Here is a 22,935-nt window from a genome sequence, read left to right on the forward strand (position 1 = left end):
CTGTCAAGTGAAACATTAGAGGTAAAGGTACAAGAGCCAGGTAAAACTTTGAAATCCCTATATTGGGTTTGAACCAGGAATCTCCTGCCTGTCAGCACTGTATCTACTCCACTGCTCCACCTTGGCTCATACATCAACTATTCTCTTGCACGAGCTTGCCAGGTTTGAACTAGTAACCTTCTGGCCACAATCCTTAACCACTAATCCATGAAGGTTTGCACTGGTTCTGTTCTCTTGCACATTTTAATTAAAAGATTAGATAAATGTGCAAGAGTAAGACAAAAGATGACAGAATCCTCTGCTGGAGTCGAACCAGAACCCTATGGGTAACTAGTCAGGGATCTTACCACTGCACCACTGGAAATGTTAATGTGGTTTTCTTTCAAGACTAGATAAAGGTAAAATAACTAGATAAAATATGGAGAAGCTTCCATGCTAGATTTGAACCCATAACCTTCAACATATAAGGGCTGCAGCTTAACGACTAGTCTACTGAATTTAACATGTGGTCTGTTCAATTTTTCAGTTTTTAATGAAAGATTAAGTTACTAGAGCCAGACAAAACATGGGAAATGTTCTTGCTGGTTTCAAATACACCAGGATACTGACCAGGATACTCACTCTCTCACACACACACACACACACACACACACACACACACACACACACACACACACACACACACACACACACACACACACACACACACACACACACACACACAAACAAATTGATTTAATTTCACAGATAAAAGTTTTATTGTACATTATATCTCCTCAGAAATAAATCAATAAAAAGAAAGCAGGGCTGTGTCAGAACTACATGCTATACAGCAAGCAAATACACAAACCATAATCAATTCATCATCATGACAATACAGCTGGTTTTCAAAGTAAAAATAATAATAATAATAAAGCAGACAAGTCCCCAGTAAACTCCTCTGTGTTCCCTTAAGTTAAATTAACACTGAGGATTTGACTATGTGACAATGCAACATCTGTCAGATAAGATCTACATGATTTTTTGTGTGTCACAGAGCACATGTAAATAATAAATATTGACCTTGTATTAAAAATAAAATCTAAATCACAGATCAAATAATTAACGGTTATTAAAAACCTGCTAAAACTCCTATCGCTATGATTTTTCTACTATTCGCTAGGCTCTCAAACTATTTGATTCATACATTCAGGAATGTTAATACTTGTTAATCATCTACAGAAATGTGTATGTGATTGTTGGAAGCCCAGTAGCAACTGGTTTCCATTGACAGCTTAAACAGCATCACAGTGAATAGGGGTCACTCATGGTGTACTGTTTTACAGACAGTAAAAGAGCTTCTTGTTCTTCCGTGAAACAGAAAAACAGACAGACAGAGACAAAGAACGATAGATAGACAGACAAATAGATAGGAAGAAATAGGCCTCCTACAAAGAGAGATGTAGACACTTTTTGTGTTTCACGACTGTCACATGAAGAAAACGACACGGAAAGACATTTTCAAACTCATTTTGGCTTCAGAGTTAGGGCCCCAAGGTTTGGAAACTAGGCCAAGATGTCAGCGTTCAAATGGTTACTTCGAGACAGCTTTGACGTTCACATGACTGGACGTTCACTTCAAACAGTCTGGAGTCAACGCAGCCATAGTGAATACAAAATAAGTAAAGGGGTGAATTATTGCGTTACTTTTGGAGTGAACGGGAGACTTTCTGAACCTCATGTGATATAAGCTTCAGTGTGGCAGCGTTTTGAATGTATATTTTGCCAGAAGATAAACTGTTTACATTGGACTGGTGTGTGTTTGGCAGGGAGAGAAGTGCTATAAAGTGACTGCATATAAAATGTCCAAACAACAAACATCTGATCCGTTGTTTTGATGGAGCAACACACCCTAAAAGACAGGAGAAATTGTGAAAACGTTGACATTAATTGATGTATGGCACACATTACTGCTATGTAACAAAATATTATGGGGAAAAGGGAATAAATTGGATTATGGGGGGAATTTTATTAGACATTGGGAAAGGCTTTTAACAGAAGTGTTGTCTGTGTGTGGGAATTCAGTTTCAATTTGAGGAGCTTATAGCCAGCTGTGTAGGCCTGGGTGGGTTCGAAATGAAGAATAATTTGAAAGAAATAGGTCAAAAAGGAAGGAGAGAACGACACAAAACAGGGAAACCAATTATCAGAGGGAGATGCAGGTTCATCACGCCCCCAAGAAGAGAGAGAGAGAGAGAGAGAGAGAGAGAGAGAGAGAGAGAGAGAGAGAGATGGAGAAAGAGGTGGAGAACTATCTGACAGGCAAGTGACTGAAGTGGGCTAGACCAACAAACAGAGGTAACCTGACCCAGTGGGAAAGGCAGTGTTATGACTGGCCGTATACAGTTGACACCACTAGAGCTTTAGGACGCAGTAACCAGACCAGACCTCAAGCTAAATAACGTCTCAGTGCATGTTCACTGTTTGGTAGAAAAACATGCAAGGAGCACTTGCTTTGCTTTATCTTGCAGGTAGATCTATCCATATCTTTCAGGAGCAACATGAAATACACCATCACCATCATTTCACATTCAATTTGTTTATGTGGATATGGGGGACTTTTTTTGACAGGGAAAGAGTTGACTGGGATGACCCAGATAAGCATGATAGAAGGATGGATGTTTTTCAACCACACATTTCACCAAAATTTGAAACAGACGAAGGTAACTAATACAGGAATTTAACCTGTTTAAGGTCGAGTCAGGCGGGTGCATCGCCACAGTTCTTTCCATGGCAAATTCACATAACATAATAGCCTTGCCATGAATTAGCAGCTTAGAGTAGGTAGAGAAATCGTGTAAGTACATGTGTTTGCATCAAGCAACGCTAGATTGGTCAGTGGGTCATATTTAAGTGAGTTAGAATGTTTTACTAACATACTGCCGGAGGCTGTGGCTACTTGGCCGGCTATATGAATAAACATGACCTGGTGTACATTAAGAACATGCTACACACAGGAAAGGAGGAGAGAGAGATGAAAACAAAAGAGGAAAAAATATGGAGAAGAGACTTATTGAAAGTCAAGCTGGGATAAAGAGGAACTAGAATAGACATGTTAACAATTGGACATTCATTTTCATTTGATCCAATTTAGCAGTTTAAACATAACACTCAAACTTTTAGAAGCCTCAAACCATTGATAAACATTTTTCTTGAAAGTATAAACATAAAAAAAAAAATAAGTCTGTAAGGTATCAGAATCATTCTGGGACTTTCTCAAACAAAACCTAGCAGTAAAAGAAATGTCTTAAATCAACAGGACTGAGCTGGCACTGGCTCTGAACCCTCAGGAAAACCACTAATTAACGTCAAGAGTTTTATTTTTTCTTCTTTGTGATCTGTGGCCTAAAACTGAACCATTTAACAACAACCAAGCAGATGTAGCTCATTATAGCAAGGTGGCTGGACTGTTTCAGACATTTCTCATTCGCTAAAGGCCGACATAGGCCTGTGCTCTTCAATACACAATCTGACTGCCATATTTCACTGCTCTGAAAGAGATGTTTGAACAACAGCTTTACACACACGCACACGCGCGCGTACACACACACACACACACACACGCACGCGCACGCGCACGCGCGCACACACACACACACACACACACACACACACACACACACACACACACACTTGCTAGCAAGCATGCATAGCCTACACATTCAAAAACTGAGGTGCATAAACCAACACACACAAATACATTGGCGCACACACACGCACGTGCGCATGTGTGTAGACAGCAGTCCAGTTATACCACTCAAGCCCTATACTGTATACTTAATTTTACGACAAATAGTGATAACAGCTGATGTACAAGGCAAGCTCTAGCTTTTACTGTCAAGCTGTTTTTTTGTTTGTTTTTATTTTTTATTTATTCTTTTATAGAGGATATGCATCATATGCCACTCATCTAAACTGAGTGGCAAAACATAAAGCAGCATGAAGCATTGGAGTTTGGAAGCGGTCGTTGGGACTCCTCATGACTATAGTAGTAGTACAGTATATTCTATATGCAAACTAAAGATGTTAAGATGTTAAAGGGGAATACCACCCATTTTCAACATTGAACTACATGTATGTCATTAACATACCTTGGAGTTGTTGTGTTGTGTGTTGCCTAGAACTGGAGGAGTGATTGTGGGGTTTGGCTTGCAAAGTACAATTTAATGATGTCATCAAAGTGTACTTAGTACAAAGCCAAACTTAAATATATTAACTGTCCTACTGTCAGATGTTATAATGTATTTATTGGGGCTGGTGCCAGCAAAAAGCAGCTTACATTTGCGATGTTATAGAAAATTATCTATTGATATTTTCAAACTAATTCCTTTTACAATACAACGCTCATATGTGTACTTTGGCCTAGCTGGCGGCAGAGGGCAGCCTTATACAAAGAATTCATGTGAATTGGGCAGTTTCGCTTGCCATCCATTCAGAGCACAGAAATGCATTTTCTAGAACAGATCCACAGAAAACAGCCAGGATGTGATTTGGGACTCCATTATTGCTAACGTGCGGTGGATTTTTGAGAGCAGCATTACAGGAGATGTTTTTACAGTACACGGCGGCGCGACCCCCCATCAGCTTACAGTCATCAGAAGAGGTAAAAAGAACGAGCCGTATTGGCAACGCGCCGCCGTCAAAATTGGGGCGAACGGGAACGTCCGAAGCAGGGAAATAGTTAATGACATAGTTCAATGTTGAAAATGAGTGGTATTCCCCTTTAAGTATTAGGAATATTACATACTGGCTGGATGAACGGTAACACCACTGGATTCATCTTATAGTGGCACACACACACACACACACACACACACACACACGCACACACACACACTCGCAAACGTACTGGGTGCACACCACCCACCCACGCACACGCACGCACGCACGCACGGACACGCGCACGCACGCACGCACGCACGCACACACACACACACACACACACGCACACACACACAGATATATGGGGGAGTTTCCAGGGTGGCGTGCTCCGCTCATCTGTTGTCCATTAGACTAGTCTCCCTGTTTTCTTGTCTGCTCCAAGAAAACCCTGTTCACTTTTATTGCTACACGTTCCCTATGGGCTCTGCATCTCTCTTCCTTATCCTTATTGCTGAATATAAATCACAGCGCTCCAGGCCCGGCTCAGTCGTCAACACACACCATCAAAAAGCACGAACGAGACTCCGACCGGAAGCTTCTGTTGGGTGCCGGCTCTCGTCAAAAGGTCATCGTCAAGTTCACTCGTCATCCGATCGCGTGCTCGTGTACAGTCCGCGGTGGGTTTGCTTTGATTGGTCCTCGCTGTTTCTCATAACATCCGACTGAAAGTAGAAAGCTGGTCCGAGTCAAAGTTCACAGTAAGGTTTGTTTGTTTTGTTTTTAGTAGCCACAGACAGTCTGCTTTAGCGTGCTTAGCTCTACATAGCTGGTCCCCATTCATCCCCAGTTTGGTGATGCATTAGGCCACGCGCCCCCATAACTCTGACAGTGTACACAAATGGATTTGGTTCCATTTGTTCACAGTCATACAGACCTATAAGGGTCCACTTGGTTCCTATCAGCAACTTAACAGGGGACCCCAACTGGAGCCTCCTCATGGGCCCCAGTTTAAGAACTACAGGTTTACATATTGCTTGGTTTCAGATAAAAATACAGTATAACACAGTTTGACGTACAGTAACAGTAACAAAGCTGCATACTTGTTGAACATCGCTGGTCCCAGTAGGGAACAAACCCCTAACCCATGGCAGTGTTCGTACCATGCATGCTCTAACTCAGTGGTTCCCCAACACTGGGTCGGGACCCATTTTCAGGTTGCGGACCAATTTCTAAGTGTTGCGAGTAAATATATATATACTCTTTTCATTAAAAAAAGTATTTATTATTAAATGATATATTTTTACAATACATTTAAAAAAGAAACTCATCAAACCTAAGGAATTCCACACATTTAAAAGTTTTTACGAAATAGTTTAATAGCCCATCTACAAGTTTTTAGATTGGCTATATTCACTAATTTGGGTTCCGGGGGATTCATCAGGTTTCTCTTTTGGGTCTCGATCTAAAACATTAGGGAACCACAACTAGTAAGCTGCACTTTAAAATCCTGAGTGTTCATTTTACTCTGAGAGTATAGAAATTGACCCATAAGGGTCCATTTGGTCCCATTTGTACACTCTGAGTCAAATCAACACTGAGGATTTAAATGTGGGTAAAATACCTTTTATAGTAGCAGAGGTAATGCTAGTGTGAGTTTTTGCAATGTTGTGTAACATTTATAGCTTGTAACATATGTTTAGATCACTAATAACTACACAAATATAGTCATATAATATCACTATTCAGGTCCCATAATGTAACAGCATGTACAGTAAACCATGTATATGTGTTATATAAGAGGTTACCCATTGGGTAACCGGAAGAGTGGGCAGTTAGGAAGAGTGGGCACCTCAATATAAAATAGTTTATTTTTTACAAAATGTTAAAAAATGGTTAAGTAATGTAAAGTAGATGATTAAAACATGCATGAACATTTGACAATTATGGTTTAATAGTTCTACAATTGCTTCAAATTGCTACAGAACCTGTGGCTATGCCAGTCATTCAAGTCAAGAAGTTGAAGAGTAAATTCAAGTCTGATAATGATATAAAGTACTGTGGTAAATGGTAAATGGTGCATTTATATAGTGCTTTTATCCAAAGCGCTTTACATAGATAGTGCATTACATTCACCTATTAACCCACACATTCATACACCGATGGCAGAGGAAACCGTGCAAGGCACACTAACTCAGGGGGAGCCTGTATACTGTACACTTTACAGTACTTAAGACCTTTTGCTTTTACATTTTGGAATAAATAGCCAGTTCAACACTGAGGTTCCCACTCTTCCTGTATCCATCCATCGCATATTAGTGTGTTTGAAGAGCTACTGCATGACTTGTTGATAGGCAAGTTGTCATGATTGCTAGAATTGTTTCCATTGTGCAAAATACTAGAAAGAGTACAGCGTATTGTTTTCATACAGTACTGCGTGTGCGTGTGCGTGTGTGTGTGTGTGTGTGTGTGTGTGTGTGTGCGTGTGAATGTTAGGACAGCATCTTCCAAAGCTGTGATATTCTCTTTTCGTCCTTGCTGTAATTTGGTTATAGATGCTTAAGAAAGACGAGAAGAAAGAAATACAGTGTAGAATGTGCACGTGTGTGTGTGTGCGTGTGTGTGTCTGTATGTTTCTGTATGTATCTCCATTTGCACATGCAAAGTTTGTCCTCAATAGTATACTTTCATGCAGTGCGTTGTGTGCCTCTCTCTGTGTGTGTGTGTGTGTGTGTGTGTGTGTGTGTGTGTGTGTGTGTGTGTGTGTGTGTGTGTGTGTGTGTGCGTGTGCGTGTGCCGTGCGTGTGCATGTGCCGTGTGTGTGTGCACACGTCTTCAAGTCTTCAAACCTTTTCGATTTATGAGCTCACAATGTGTTGTGAAGCGAAGCGTTGTGATCTTATTAGATCTTCTATATTCAAATTAGCCCAAGTATACATTAGGATTTTGCTACTGTATTAACACATTTAGCTGGAGCCCCATCAAGAACCAGTCTGCATATGGCTGGTATACTGCTGTGGCCACAGGTAGGTGGTGGTGGCTGTGTGCTCACAGGTAGGTGGTAGGGATGGGACGATAAGCAATATTATCGTTTATCGTGATAAAAAACACTCACGATAATCGTATCGTAGAGATTTAATTTATCGCGATATCGTCCTCCGTCATGCACTGGGATCAATTCACCTTTTATTTGCCGAGCTGCATATCCGGTACCATTTGAAGCCTCTATAATTGGTAAAAGGTACTTATAATATACGTACAGTTTTCTTTTTCACTCTCTATCAAATGGCTTTTCCAAAAAAATGCCGATCTACAAGCTCACTTGTAAGCTTTTAGATCGCTTATTTTTGGGCAAATGTTCTGCCCCAGTATAATGGATTTTGATCGCGATAATATCGTAAATCGAGATTTCTTTGGTCACAATAATCGTGATATGACATTTTTATATCGTCCCATCCCAAGTAGGTGGTGGTCTCTCTGTGGTCACAGGTAAGTGGTGTAGCTGTGGTCACAGGTAGGTGGTGTAGCTGTGGTCACAGGTAGGTGGTGTAGCTGTGGTCACAGGGAGGTGGTGTAGCTGTGGTCACAGGGAGGTGGTGTAACTGTGGTCACAGGTAGGTGGTGTAGCTGTGGTCACAGGTAGGTGGTGTAGCTGTGGTCACAGGGAGGTGGTGTAGCTGTGGTCACAGGGAGGTGGTGTAACTGTGGTCACAGGTAGGTGGTGTAGCTGTGGTCACAGGGAGGTGGTGTAACTGTGGTCACAGGTAGGTGGTGTAGCTGTGGTCACAGGTAGGTGGTGTAGCTGTGGTCACAGGTAGGTGGTGTAGCTGTGGTCACAGGTAGGTGGTGTAGCTGTGGTCACAGGTAGGTGGTGGCCTCTCTGTGGTCACAGGTAGGTGGTGTAGCTGTGGTCACAGGTAGGTGGTGTAACTGTGGTCACAGGGAGGTGGTGTAGCTGTGGTCACAGGTAGGTGGTGGCCTCTCTGTGGTCACAGGTAGGTGGTGTAGCTGTGGTCACAGGTAGGTGGTGTAACTGTGGTCACAGGTAGGTGGTGTAGCTGTGGTCACAGGTAGGTGGTGTAGCTGTGGTCACAGGTAGGTGGTGTAGCTGTGGTCACAGGTAGGTGGTGGCCTCTCTGTGGTCACAGGTAGGTGGTGTAGCTGTGGTCACAGGTAGGTGGTGTAACTGTGGTCACAGGGAGGTGGTGTAGCTGTGGTCACAGGTAGGTGGTGGCCTCTCTGTGGTCACAGGTAGGTGGTGTAGCTGTGGTCACAGGTAGGTGGTGTAACTGTGGTCACAGGTAGGTGGTGGCCTCTCTGTGGTCACAGGTAGGTGGTGTAGCTGTGGTCACAGGTAGGTGGTGTAACTGTGGTCACAGGTAGGTGGTGGCCTCTCTGTGGTCACAGGTAGGTGGCCTCTCTGTGGTCACAGGGAGGTGGTGTAGCTGTGGTCACAGGTAGGTGGTGGCCTCTCTGTGGTCACAGGTAGGTGGTGTAGCTGTGGTCACAGGTAGGTGGTGTAACTGTGGTCACAGGGAGGTGGTGGCCTCTCTGTGGTCACAGGTAGGTGGTGGCCTCTCTGTTCTCCCTCTCTCTGGCCTGGGCCACGGCCACGTTGAGGCACTGCAGCCACTCCTCAGCGTGCTTCTCGTCCTGGGCTTTCAGCACGTACGTCTTGCTGTCTGTGAAGATCTCGAAGGCCCGGGGCAGACCCCTCTCTCTGCGCTTCTTAGCTACCACCTACAGAACACAGGCGTAGGGGTAGGAGGACAGGCGAATTCATTGAGTACAAACGACCCCAATGGAAACAAGCCATAGTCTTCCTTGGGTTTAAAATCCTCTTAGCGGACCTTGTATTGAACTGTACTTTCCTGTGCTTTTTTTTTTTTTTGCAAACTACTAATAAAGTATTCAATCAATCAAGACCAAGGAGGAGAGAGAGAGAGGGGGTGAGAGAGAGAGAGAGAGAGAAAGAAAGAGTGGAAAAGACAGAGATATAGAAGAATAAAGAAGAGGAAGCCCTATTTAAAAATAGACGCTCTACAAGCTCACAACGTGCCACGAATCGCAATGTTAGATTGTAAATCATCTATTTTCACTATTTATTAAAAGGTTTTTTATTTATTTATGGATATATATACTGAATATATTTTTCGGAATAATTATTTTGCATGCAGTCCACCCATATGACCAGATGGGTCATATGAGCCACTGCACTGTCTGGACTATGAAAGACAACAGTGTGAGTACAGTCCGCTGGACTCGCCATCCATGTACACATGTGCATCCCATTTTAAACAGTTCCATTATCTGCGGCGATGAGCAACACACAATCTGACAGTATTTTGTATTAATCTATCAAGTTTAGAAATCAGTGAGCTTTTTATGATGAAGAAACTGATATGGATATCTCTGTTCCATATTCTCTGTGCGTCATGACACACAACTACTGCTCTGCTGGATACAAGCATTTAACCATTGTCATGTGTAGGTTAGAATAGTATTAAAAAAGAAGAAAAATATCTTGAGCTCGAGGGACCCATACTAAAGTGAAACAGACAAGCATAACATATAACATAAACCTTCTTTATATTATAAAGAAGGTTTGTGTGGTGACGTCTTCCTGTTCCTCTGCCAACTAGAGCATGCCAAGAAATTTGCATCAACAGGTTATATGAGGTGGACACAGTAGGCTACTCAATCCCAGTACTTGAGTCAAAGTATAGTCAACTGCAAGCGAAGGTTGTTCTGTCTATTTTCTACTTGAGTTAAAGTACTGGAGTAGCCTATTTGCTAAGGATTCAAAAGTAAATGCTCTAAAAAAAATACTGTGTTCCAACAGTACAAATGACAAAGCATATTTTTTTTTTTTATATCAATGCATTGCTCTATTAAAGACAAAATTCAAAGATTTTCCTGACATTTTCAAAGAATATTAGTAATAGTGAAAATAGTAGATCTTTGTGTCGCAATACAAGCTCTTAATATGACACATTGTGACACATTGTGAGCTTGTACAAGGGGTACTTTCACTGCTTTTGTGCGACGCACTATCATGTGATGAAGTATAAAAATAGCGACATAGAGCAGTGAAGACATGACTCATCCCCCGGTTCATGGAAGTAATTTCTCTATGGAGAATAACATTGGGTCATTTGCACGATATTGTCGGGGAGGTGGCTCTGTATGGTTTATGATAGTCATTCACTCATATTTGATAAAGCCTGTTTCTAGCGAAAATGTAAGTAACATTAGCGTTTTCTCACCATCAGTTGATTCTTCATATCCATATGAGTCAAACCGCTTAGATAATTTGTTTATGTTTGGAACACAGTTCTTATATGACGCGATATGAAAAAAGTCTATGGGAATTCAGAATGGGGGGGGGAACGTGAACCAGGTAGGATGGGTAAATGACGTCAGACTTCACTTCTCTATTATGCTGTATAATGTGTATACTCACTGACTTTGACATTTTACTGACCTTGACGCTTTGAACTTTGCTCAGCTCAATAGGAATGTCATCCACTTCGTCTTTCTGTGGACAGAAGCAGAGTCACAAAAAAAGAGACCATATAAAGAAATTTCAGAGAAACATTTTAACAGTTTCTGGAGGACAACTAGGTTGGCATGAAGGTGTGAAGGTGAGGTGTGACCTGAAAGTACAAAACCTCAACTGCACTGCTTCTCAGCCTATTCTGGATCAGGACCCACTTGAAAACCATGAAAGCATTCACGGCCAACGCATCTGACCACAGAAGGTCAGAAGTGTGGACTGCGTGCATTTTCAGAGCATGTTTGTATATATTCTTTTTACGATATTATTTGGTCAAAACAAAGCGTTTTTTTCTTTTTTTTTCTTAAATTATTTTTCTTTTTTGATGAAAAGTTCAAAGCTCCAATTTTACTTGTTTATCCTGTATTCTGTATGAATTGAGCTATTTAATCATTTAAGCATTAGGCCAAGGACCCCAAATTGATGAGTGTATTTATTTATTTATTTATTTTTATCTCTGGGAGCCCAGTCTACCATATAAAACCCTCAGAGCTATTTTAACTCTGACAGTGTATAAATATAGCGGGTCCATGTGGTTACATGTGTATAATGTTTACATACATACAGATCCATTTAGTTCCTAACTATCAATCATTTAGCTGGGGACTGCCTAGAACCCCCTAGGGCCCCTGGGGGTCCCTGCACCCCACTTATGACGGTGTGCTTTGCCTGTCGAGGCGTTCGTCACAGTTGGACTGTACAAAGGGAATAATCCATGACAAATGTGAGCATTACATAATGAGCAACAAAGGAGACAAGAGGCACCAAACTCTTTGGTTCCGCCTACGGAACACGGTGAGTCAGCATGGAAACGCTGCCATGCTTTCATAACTCTATAGCCGTTTCATCTCAAGGACTGCAAAAAATCTCTGGATTTTTGAAAAGATTTTGTGGCAGGGACCACCGGAAGAGAACATTAGTGTTAAAAAATGTCTAAGTTATTCCAATTTGTTCAAATTCTTTTCCGATATCTTTTCAGTTTTTGTTTAAAAAGTCGCACCTGTGCAAAGTACTTCGCATGGTCTCAAACAAGACACACAAGCATATCTCCTTGTATGGGCCGTTCTGTCCGTGACATCAGCTGTGGTGATGTCGGTCTCTGCGTACTTTCTATGAAGTTAGTCGTGTGTGAAGTCTACTACGGACATAGGGACATAGACACAAAGCCTCTGCAAAAATAGCAGATCTGCTATTTTAGAATAGCCTACTTATGTAAAATAAAATAGGGTTCAAGTGGTTCAAATGTGATGGTTGGTATATTAGCTCCTTTTACTGGGGACCCCCTGGAACCCCTTCAAGGACCCCAGAGGATCCCCAGACCCCACTTTGAGAATCACTGATCTACAGTTCTTCTCTCACTGAACTTCACTTTATATGGAAAAGGGCTGCTTTTCATGGCTGATTATGTCAGCGTAACACACTGTACTACTAGTCATATGTACTTAACCACTTGAACCCCAGCATGCCTATGGGGGGAACATGCGCAAAAAAATAGCCAATCTACAAGCTCACAGCGAGTCGCGTTGCAACACGTTGTGAGTGTGTAGATCATCTATTTTGGGCGAAGAGATTTGGTGTAGAAAAAACAGTTGTAACTCAAGTCTGTTTCTCTACGACTAGAGGGTTAAGTGGTTATGCTCTTTGGGCTCAGCAGGTGGGAAGCTTAAACAAACAAGCACACACACATGTGCACACCCGTGCATTCACGCACGCATGCACACACGCACACACCACAAGCATGTGTAGCAGGTCTAAACGCAGCATCTCCTGAGTCCTGAGACACACTCACACATTATTACAGTAATGGTCACACATCATGAGCAATGGAGCGTTGCCATGCTCTGTTGTTGGGAAATGGAGGAGTGGACTTTGGGACTTCTGCTCAATGTAACAAGATTAAAATAACACTGATTTTGACAGCAAAATAGATCCATTATGAAAGATATTTGATTAATGATACAAATATCAAGAAACCACATATTCTTTTTATTGAGTCAGTGCTTGTCTAAGAATAAACATTTTTCTCAGATATTGTGGTCCTATGGTTTTGAATTAGTTTAGAACTGGATCGGAATATTTTCAATATGAACTATAGTTAATAGCTAGTGTTAATATTTACCCTTTCAAGACCCTTTTTTCAACCTTTTTCATTTCAAGGACGCCCATAACATCTGATTGTACAAATGGAACAAAATGGACCCTGGTCCCATTTGTACATTACGGTGGCACTGTTAACATACAAGATAAGGACTTTACAGTTTATGTACTGTAAATCTATATATATTCAGGGAAATGTTGCTGAGAGACTGTATGCTCGTTTTCAACACTGGTTTATGTCAGATTTGGTTACACCAGTGTTTCCCAACCTGGGGTCCGGGCCCCCCACAGGGGGCGACAGAGTTCAGAGGGGGTGCGTGAGGCCTTGTCTGTTTGGAGGCAGACCAAGATTTTAAAGGGCCTACACCATGCTTTTAAAACTATATTTTTTGTATAAATATATGCTCAAAATTGAGTCTTAGACAGGTTTTAACCCTCAACAAACACTCTGACCATTCTTTTTGTTTGTTCTAGCTCTACTATAATGAGGCTCTCCAACTGCAATACCAAAACGGCCTCTGTTTGCTCAGGGGCGCATCTAGTGGGGTTTTTCCAGAAAAAAAAGAAGTTTTTTGAAAAAAAAAAAGTTTTTTGAAAAAACAAAAAAAGTTTTTTGAAAAAAAGTTTTTGAAAAAAAAAAGTTTTTGGAAAAAAAGTTTTTGAAAAAAAAAGTTTTTTGAAAAAAGTTTTTGAAAAAAAATTTTTTTTTTGAAAAAAAAAGATTTTTTGAAAAGAAATTTTTGAAAAAAAATTTTGACTCTGAAAAAAAAACGGGAATCCGTGTGACGTCACACGGATCAACTCTCAGAACAGCACTGTTCTGAGAACCCGTGGAAAGCTTTTCATCTCTGTCTTCCCAAAACCAGAGAAAGACACAATGTACAGAAATAGGACTTTGTGAGGATAGAAGGTGCCAGTGGGACCCCAAAAAAAGGTTTTAAAATAGAAAAAGTGAAAATTCATGGTGTAGGTCCTTTAAACAAAATAATAAACTCTCCTGTATGTTCTCAATGTGATATCATTCCAACTTGACTTACATAATGTATTATCCAGTAACTTTAAAATAACAGACTCCCACATGTAAAATCAATCATTGTAAAACACACTAATAACATTTCAAAATGTAACCACAGTCCACTTGGCATCCTTATTTTGGGAATGTCATATGGATCTTTTTCAAAATTGTATTTAAAAAGGGACAAAAATAGCATATCTACATTCTGACGACATTTGTTCGAGAAGGGCCTATAAGTGCTTATAGCTTAACATAAAAAACAAATGCGTGCTTTTCGCGCGCGCGCGCGCGCGTGCGTGCGTGCGTGCGTGCGTGCGTGCGTGCGTGCGTGCGTGTGTGTGTGGATTTTGTCATATCTAAGAAGGGGGGCTCCAAGGAACAAAAGTTCATTAACTTTGTAGGTGCTCAGTACAACTGCAGGCTTATAAGACTATTGGCCACAAAGCAGCTCAGCCGGAGTAGTTAGAATGCCTTGCTCGAAGGCACCACCACTGTGACTGCTGAGGCCTTTACTCATTCATTGTTCAGTGTTGGGAATCTAACACACTATTGTAAGCCTGCTTTTCTGGCCTGCAGATAGACTATACTCTCCAAATACTGAGGCCAGCACAGTATGTGCTGCTTTTAATCACAGCTGGGGTTGAGAGAACATGAAGAGAATTCAGACAGCACTTTATTGGCTCTGTTTCCTTTCAAAAGGCAAAATCCCAAACCCTGGAGCACACCAAAGGCTACGGTGTACCCCACAAGGTGTAGAATTCTACAGTATGTGTGCATGTGGATGTTTGAGTGCATGTGATACACTGATACACATACACATATGGGGTGCTGTCAGGCAGAAACCTTGTATGTCCATATTTCAACTTTTTATGTTTTTCTTTTCTTCATAAATGAATGCCTTACTTTGTCATAAGACACTGTCACCCAAAAGTAGCAAAAACAGCCGATCTGCGGCACGTTGTGAGCTTTTTTCTTAAAGGGGGCGTGACACGGCCAAAACAGCTAATTATGGCTATCAAATTAGCCAATTTTTTTAATGATGTCTTGTACCCCCATGTTAAATTACCCAATCAAATTAATTTATTGTAGTTACTGTACTGAAAGTAGTACTTTCTGTACAGTAACGGCAATACATTAATTTGATTGGGCTAATATGGGGGGAGGGGCGGAGACTCGCGGAGTCGAGTATCCATATCATTATCTTTTGAAACTGCCCCAAAAAAAGCTGACCGAGGTGTGTTTCCGACTTTCTAAACCAACTTTAAAACTATCAGTTCTAGGGGTAAAAATGATATAGCATTCGCTAAAATCAATGGTTAGACCGATAAAAAAGTACATGTCTTCTTCAAAAAAGGTGTCAAAAAAGGTGTACGAGGGTCAACACGCTTCTCCCCGTCTATGAGACGGTTTTGTCGGCCATACCCTGCTGTCTCTTTCCCTAACCTGACTGGAGCACCAGAGTAGACCGACCGGAGCAAGCCATGTCCTGCTGTCTCACCGGCCGGACTGAGGTCCGTGCTCCGTGGCTCATACACTCTGTGTGTGTGTGTAGCCTGTGTGTGTGTGCTTTAGCGCGTGTGTGTGTGTGTGTGTCAATAGCTCTCGCAAACATCTATGCTCGCAAATAGCCGTGCGGTGCAGCATTAGCAGGGCTACACGCTAACAACAAAGCCATCACGTTGTGCGCGGCACCGCACGACGGACAAAGTATACATTGCGCGGCACCGCACGACGGACGAAGTATACATTCACTACTAACTGATACGGCCCCGCCTCCCTTTCAGACCGTTTGAAGAAACACCACGTGACCTACTGTATCATAATGTTAATTTTCGGCCGGTGTCGCCACTCCTTTAAGTGAAGGTGAAAGTGGTTAAGTGTCTGTGGGTTTTAATGAAAAGCACTAAGAGCTTGGGACTAAATAATGACTACATTGGATCCATTGCAACATAAATATTGCAAAAAAGACAGTTTTAGACATGTAGGTTTTCCACCCGACAGCGACAATATATACACAATAAATACATTATGTGTCCATAATGGACCACAGCTATACCCGCTACATTCCATTGGGTCATAGCCCGCTGCTGCCATCATGAGATGTTCCCACATCATCCACATCTGTATTCTGTACCCCCTCCTGGCTGGCAGGGCCGAGGCTCTGACTGCGGTGAACCACAGTGGCTACACTGTGTACCCCTGCATATCACACATTTCAATGTGAAGTCAAGCTGACTTGTTCACTCACTCAAACGTGCAGAACCTGCCAGCTCTGTCACGTGTGTGTGTGTGTGTGTGTGTGTGCGTGTGCGTGTGCGTGTGCGTGTGCGTGTGTGTGTGTGTGTGTTTAGTGACACCTCTTGGTCTGTGGTACCGGTATGTTAGAACAGCGATTCCCAAAACTCCTAGTGAAAACTAGCCTGCTTCCAGCCCATGAGTACATGAATCGGCCGTTCCCAACCAAAAATCGCGGCTCCTACAATGAGCGCGGGGGGTGGGGGTGGGTCTAACGAATATCCAATCCACGTAGCAGGTGAAACGATTCAAACGAAGTTCACACACCACCAGACAGGCAGGCAGACACACACACACACACACGCGTGCGCACGCGCTGATTTCACCAAGCTGTTAATGTTGATTACATGTTTTTGGTTGCAGTTCTGTGCTGTAGCAGTCACTGGCACAGACAGAGACACGCTCACAAACACACACACACATGCCGCGACCGTGCGTCGCGATCGCCGTGCGTCGCGATCACCGCGCGCGAGCACGCTCGCACAAAAGTCCCTCCCCCAGAAATCGTTCAGAATAGGGCATAGTTTCAGAATAAAGCGTGAGCTGAGTCTGAAATCAGGCTAAGCGAAAACAGCATTGTCAGAAGTATGTAATAATTTTAAGATACATGAATAAATAATTGTTGGTGCCTGTGTCTGTGGTATGTGGAATGGCTCTGAAAGATTATATAAAAAAATACTTTTGTTTATTTGAAAGAGTTACACAGTATGACTTTAAACAAATTGGATTTCTATATACTTGCTTGAGAATTGGGGGGATTTCAAGCAATATATTTTTGTATCCATTAGCTTTAAATCCCCACCAATGTCAATATATTAGTTTATTTCTTTAATGAGAAACATGGCACAAGACAAAAAAAAATATATCAGCATGGCTCTGACCACAACACAAACAGAATTGTTACCATTGCCTTTTCCCTATTTTTCACAAACACAAAACACAGCAAAAAACAACCATCGTCATGGAACATGAAAATGTCAACCCCAAAAAAGAACAACATTCACACAGATGATCACACATTCAAAGGGTGGTCTGCCTAAAGCAATGATCATAAACGTATCCAGCCTCCCACGCATACTAAAGTTTGATTTCTACAGTTTAAGGCAGCCCAGCAAGTCTCTAATCCAGTGTCTGTAAGAAGGTGAAGTAATCAACTTCTAGTTTTGTAAAAGAAAATAAGCCATCTGGCCAAAAGAGAATCATAAACCACTGTGTCTGATTGAGCTATGGAGAGGGGAGATCCCTCAGACTACAAATACATCTGTTACACAGGAAAGGGGTCAAAAACTATATCAAAAGCCTCTGAGAAATACATAAAAAATGTTGTCCTCGTGAAACTGACAGCTTAGGACCAAGGTGTCTGGCTCCGATTTACAACGGGTGCATATGAGGATTAATATCCAGAAATAATTCAATTTTGAGATAACTAGCTAACTACCTTAGACCTTAGGGTGGTATGAGACAAAAGGCCAATGTCAAATCAGTTGAGGGCATGCTCTGGCTCTGCTCTGGCACTGCTCTGGAACTGCTCTGGCACTAGAGGATTAAAGGCCACTGGGCCGCCAAAAACAATAGGGGACGTGCACTCATCCTAACCGTTTCACACTAAAGTGGTGCACGGACACATGGACACTTACAGTTTACAGTTTAGATTTAGCAGACGCTTTTAATCCAAAACGACTTACAATAAGCAGGTAACACATCACTATAATAAGCAACATAATATGTCAGTAGTACATCAACAACAATATAACAAATGCATAGGAATATCAATCACATAGACAGACGGACAGAGCGAGCAACTGAACACCTAGCGGAGAGATGGCGAAACCGGCATAGCCGTCCTTAAGCTTGATTTGCATTCCATTACACAATGGTGTGGCTTGCTAAAAATGATACATTTGGCAAGCAATACCATCATACTATGGAGTACGACAGGGCTACAAAGGAGACGTTTCCCATTAAGAATGTACAAAATCAACTTCAGGTTTCAACATAGGGATATGGGTTCATGTTATTGGGATATAAGACAGTGGCCATGCTCCAACAACGCAACATTTGATAAAACATGTACTTCAGAGGTTCATTTCTCCCTCATTCATATTCTGTCTTTCTACAAGGCATTTCATATGGAATGAGAGGACTGAGGTAGTTTGGCACTGCGCTTTTGTCTGGTCTCAATTAGGGGGAACACTCACCGAGGAACACGGTTGGGCTGAGGAATCATCTACTAAAGCAGTGGTTCTCAAACTTCATAATGTCATGGACCCCCAAATTAATATGTAATTGGCTGCAGACCCTGATCTGAAGATATCATGTGCCAGGGACATTGGTAAGATTCTCTGTTGGAGGGATGAACATGGATGTCATTGTGTCTGTTAAGACTTCTGCGTAAAACGTTCGGAGGCTGTTCCGGAGGAAATCGCGCAAAAGACTTCTGCGCAAAACGTTCGGAGGCTGTTCCGGAGGAAATCGACCCGACGCGCGTTTTTTCCGAAACGGCGCAAAACGTTCGGAATCTCCTTATGCGGAGCTGATTGTTGACATCAGGCTGTTCCGGAGGAAATCGGCGCAAGCGCTGACTCATTGTGACATCATTTCATAAAAGGCTCTGACATCGCGTACGCAACATGAGTCAACACAAAATGCCATGGTTATGTATCTCCATATATGGGCATATGGGCAGATCTCCATATGGGCTACACAGATATATGGGCATAAATGGACGTATCGGCACAAGGGCTGACTCATACAGAGATCTCCATATATGGGCATATGATATATGGGCATAAAATGAATGCCCCCATATATGGGCATAAAATGGATTGCAGACAGACAGATACAGATATCTCCATATATGGACATAAATGGACAGAGGCAAACAGATGGTCAAAGATCTCCATATATGGGCATAAAATGGACGCAGACAGACAGATACAGATATCTCCATATATGGGCATAAATGGACACAGGCAAACAGATGTTCAAAACGGGTCCTATGACCACAGGTATAATGAGGTTTGCATTAAAGGGGGAACCGGCACTGTGTCTGCAACACAGTTGGAGGCACAGACAGATACTCCATATATGGGCATAAAATGGACGCAGATAGACAGATATCTCCATATATGGGCATAAAATGGACCCAGAACTATAACTGCAGTGATCTCCATATATGGACATAAAATGGACGCCGACAGACAGACAGACAGATACAGATATCTCCATATATGGGCATAAATGGACACAGGCAGACAGATGGTCAAAACGGGTCCTATGAAAACAGGTATAATGGGGTTTGCATTAAAGGGCGGGGCATTCATTCCCTATTTACATTGTTCCGAGTTGGCCAGGTCGCCGACTAGACGCTCGCTTCTAGTCTATCTATAAATGCGAGAAGTCTCTGCGTGTCTGCGTGTATGTAATCCGCGTATCTCGAGAACCGTTCGTCCCACCGGCTTCAGATTCGGCACGCGCGTTCTCCGCCGCGGCGCGGAGTGCAGTGCCCGGCCTCGACCCGACCCGACGCGCGTTTTTTTCCGAAACGGCGCAAAACGTTCGGAATCTCCTTATGCGGAGCTGATTGTTGACATCAGGCTGTTCCGGAGGAAATCGGCGTAAGCTCTGACTCATTGTGACATCACCTCATAAAAGGCTCTGACATCACGTACGCCACATGAGTCAACAAAAAATCTCTGTGAGTGTGTAATCCGCGTATCTCGAGAACCGTTCGTCCCACCGGCACGCGCGTTCTCCATATATGGGCATAAAATGAATGCCCCCATATATGGGCATAAAATGGATTGCAGACAGACAGATACAGATATCTCCATATATGGACATAAATGGACAGAGGCAAACAGATGGTCAAAGATCTCCATATATGGGCATAACATGGACGCAGACAGACAGATACAGATATCTCCATATATGGGCATAAATGGACACAGGCAAACAGATGTTCAAAACGGGTCCTATGACAACAGGTATAATGAGGTTTGCATTAAAGGGGGAACCGGCACTGTGTCTGCAACACAGTTGGAGGCACAGACAGATACTCCATATATGGGCATAAAATGGACGCAGATAGACAGATATCTCCATATATGGGCATAAAATGGACCCAGAACTATAACTGCAGTGATCTCCATATATGGACATAAAATGGACGCCGACAGACAGACAGACAGATACAGATATCTCCATATATGGGCATAAATGGACACAGGCAGACAGATGGTCAAAACGGGTCCTATGAAAACAGGTATAATGGGGTTTGCATTAAAGGGCGGGGCATTCATTCCCTATTTACATTGTTCCGAGTTGGCCAGGTCGCCGACTAGACGCTGGGCCGCCCGAAGGGCGGCCCAGCTTCTAGTCTTCTAAATTTAGGCATCGTTTCAGCATGCGGCTGTTACCATGGCAGCGGTATCAGGGATGTCAGTCATCTCAGTCATATACGGTTTAAGTGGTTAATTTAGCTGGGGACACTTTGAACCCCCTTAACTCATACACAGCCAACTTACAATATGCTTGTGCGCTTATAAGCCAGGAATATTATACATTTTTCAGTTATACAGTACATCATTCTAGCTATTGTAGGCTGTAGTGGATTTAATGTACCACTAGATAGCGCCAACGATTAGGTCTCCGGCCTTTGCTACTAGGCCTCATGATACTAGCCTGCCCATCCACTTTACATTGGACGGGAGCTAGCGTTAGCATGGAAGAGTGTGGGACCCTGTGTGCCACACGCACGCTTGATGGTGTAAAAAACCTATCGACTATCACCTGGGGCACGCAATAGACGCCACAGACACTTCAAACCGGATCAAAATCCGACGTATTGACGCTGAGATATAGCGGCGTTGCTGTAATGGCTTCCAATGTGAAAATAACATGTTGTTTATGTTGGAGAGACGCTCCATTTCCGGTTTCCGGCGATGACGTCATTTCCATCGCAAATCCAATGCTTGGACTCATATGAACCTAGAATGGTCAGTTTTTGCTCTAAAAATGTCAAAAGAATACCAAAAAATCAAAAAGGTGATGAAAGGTGATCTGGCTGACTGGGACTACTGAAAAAAGGTGATGGAAGGTGATTTGGCTGGGAATGAGAAAGACCGTTTGAGAACCACTGTACATCAGCATAATGTGGAATTTGGTGTTCTGCTGAACAGGACTTAACAGACACAATGACATCCATTTTCATCACTCAGTGTCTCCCCAACAGAATCTTACCACGGTTTCAACAAATATTGATATTAACTATTTACAACCTTTTATTTATAATTCCTTTGTTACCCATGTTTATTTTGTAAGAGAAAGGATCCATTCTTTCAAATCATTCAGCCATCATTTTGTTAACATAACTCGAATGTTAATAAATTGTGAAAACCACACAGTTAATTCAGTGTTAAAACGTACAGATATAAGGTCCATATAAGGTCAATTTGTACACTTTTTATAGTGGCGGTTTAAAAAAAATGAAATAAACAAACACATCTAAGAAGAGTTTCAAATGTTTCAGTGCTTCAGTTGCTGCGTCATGGAATACTGAGGAAATAACTATTCTGGGTTCCCCATTATGAATAGATATTTCGTAACATCTCCAGAAGACCCTTTGGCAGAGTAAACTCGGGGAGTGAGAGGCAGAGTTGGTCCAATTAGTGGCCTTTGCAAGGGAGGAACATATTACCATCTGGGTAGAGAACACAAAGCCTATTGTTTGGAGCAGAGCAAGAGGGAGACATCCGTTCTATCATGGCTTCCCAATAAACCTAAAAATATTTCCCTGTTTGAAGATATTCCCGTGAGGCAGAGGAATTCTACACACAGGTTTGGGTCTTGCCAAATGCCAAACTGTCCCAAGAGTCAGTCATTATGTTGAGCCTCTCTCCCTCGACTCTGAGAGACGACAAACATGATACTATGAAGAACAGAATGATGCTCTCATCTCCTATTTATCATCTCATATTTGGATAAAATACAATTAAAGTAATGAGCTGGTCTCATGGTTTCAAAACACGGATGACTGCCACTAAATACACAGGCACGTGTGCTAGGGCACAGATGCATACAGACGCTCACACAACACAAGCACACACACAGAAACACATCAGTATACTGTACTCACTACTCAGTGAGTACACAAACACATCCTCAGGGCGACATGCAATTCTTGACCTTCTGGCCAGTGATGTATATTGGACCAGTTACCCATATATGGAGATCCATGTACTGTGTATAGTACATCCCTTTTATGCCCATACATGGAGATCCCTGTCTGAACCAGCCGCACAGATATGGGCTGTCTTCCTCCATATATGGGCAT

At 42.3% G+C, this 22,935-nt stretch overlaps 1 protein-coding gene across 1 annotated transcript in view; it reads right to left on the reverse strand.

Annotated features, from left to right (window-relative positions):
* Nucleotides 1–9,195: 9,195 nt before the first annotated feature.
* The window catches only part of veph1 (ventricular zone expressed PH domain-containing 1), a gene marked incomplete at both ends in the record, with an annotated part of 168,229 nt that continues 154,489 nt past the window's right edge, over nt 9,196–22,935 (reverse strand). The window contains 2 exon segments of the mRNA XM_080731032.1: nt 9,196–9,378; nt 11,123–11,176. Of these exon segments, the coding sequence (XP_080587158.1) occupies nt 9,196–9,378; nt 11,123–11,176 (237 nt within the window).

This window comes from Nannobrachium achirus (genome assembly GCF_963921795.1).
Source record: "Nannobrachium achirus genome assembly, chromosome: 8".
In the NCBI taxonomy this organism is placed as follows: Eukaryota; Metazoa; Chordata; class Actinopteri; order Myctophiformes; family Myctophidae; genus Nannobrachium; species Nannobrachium achirus.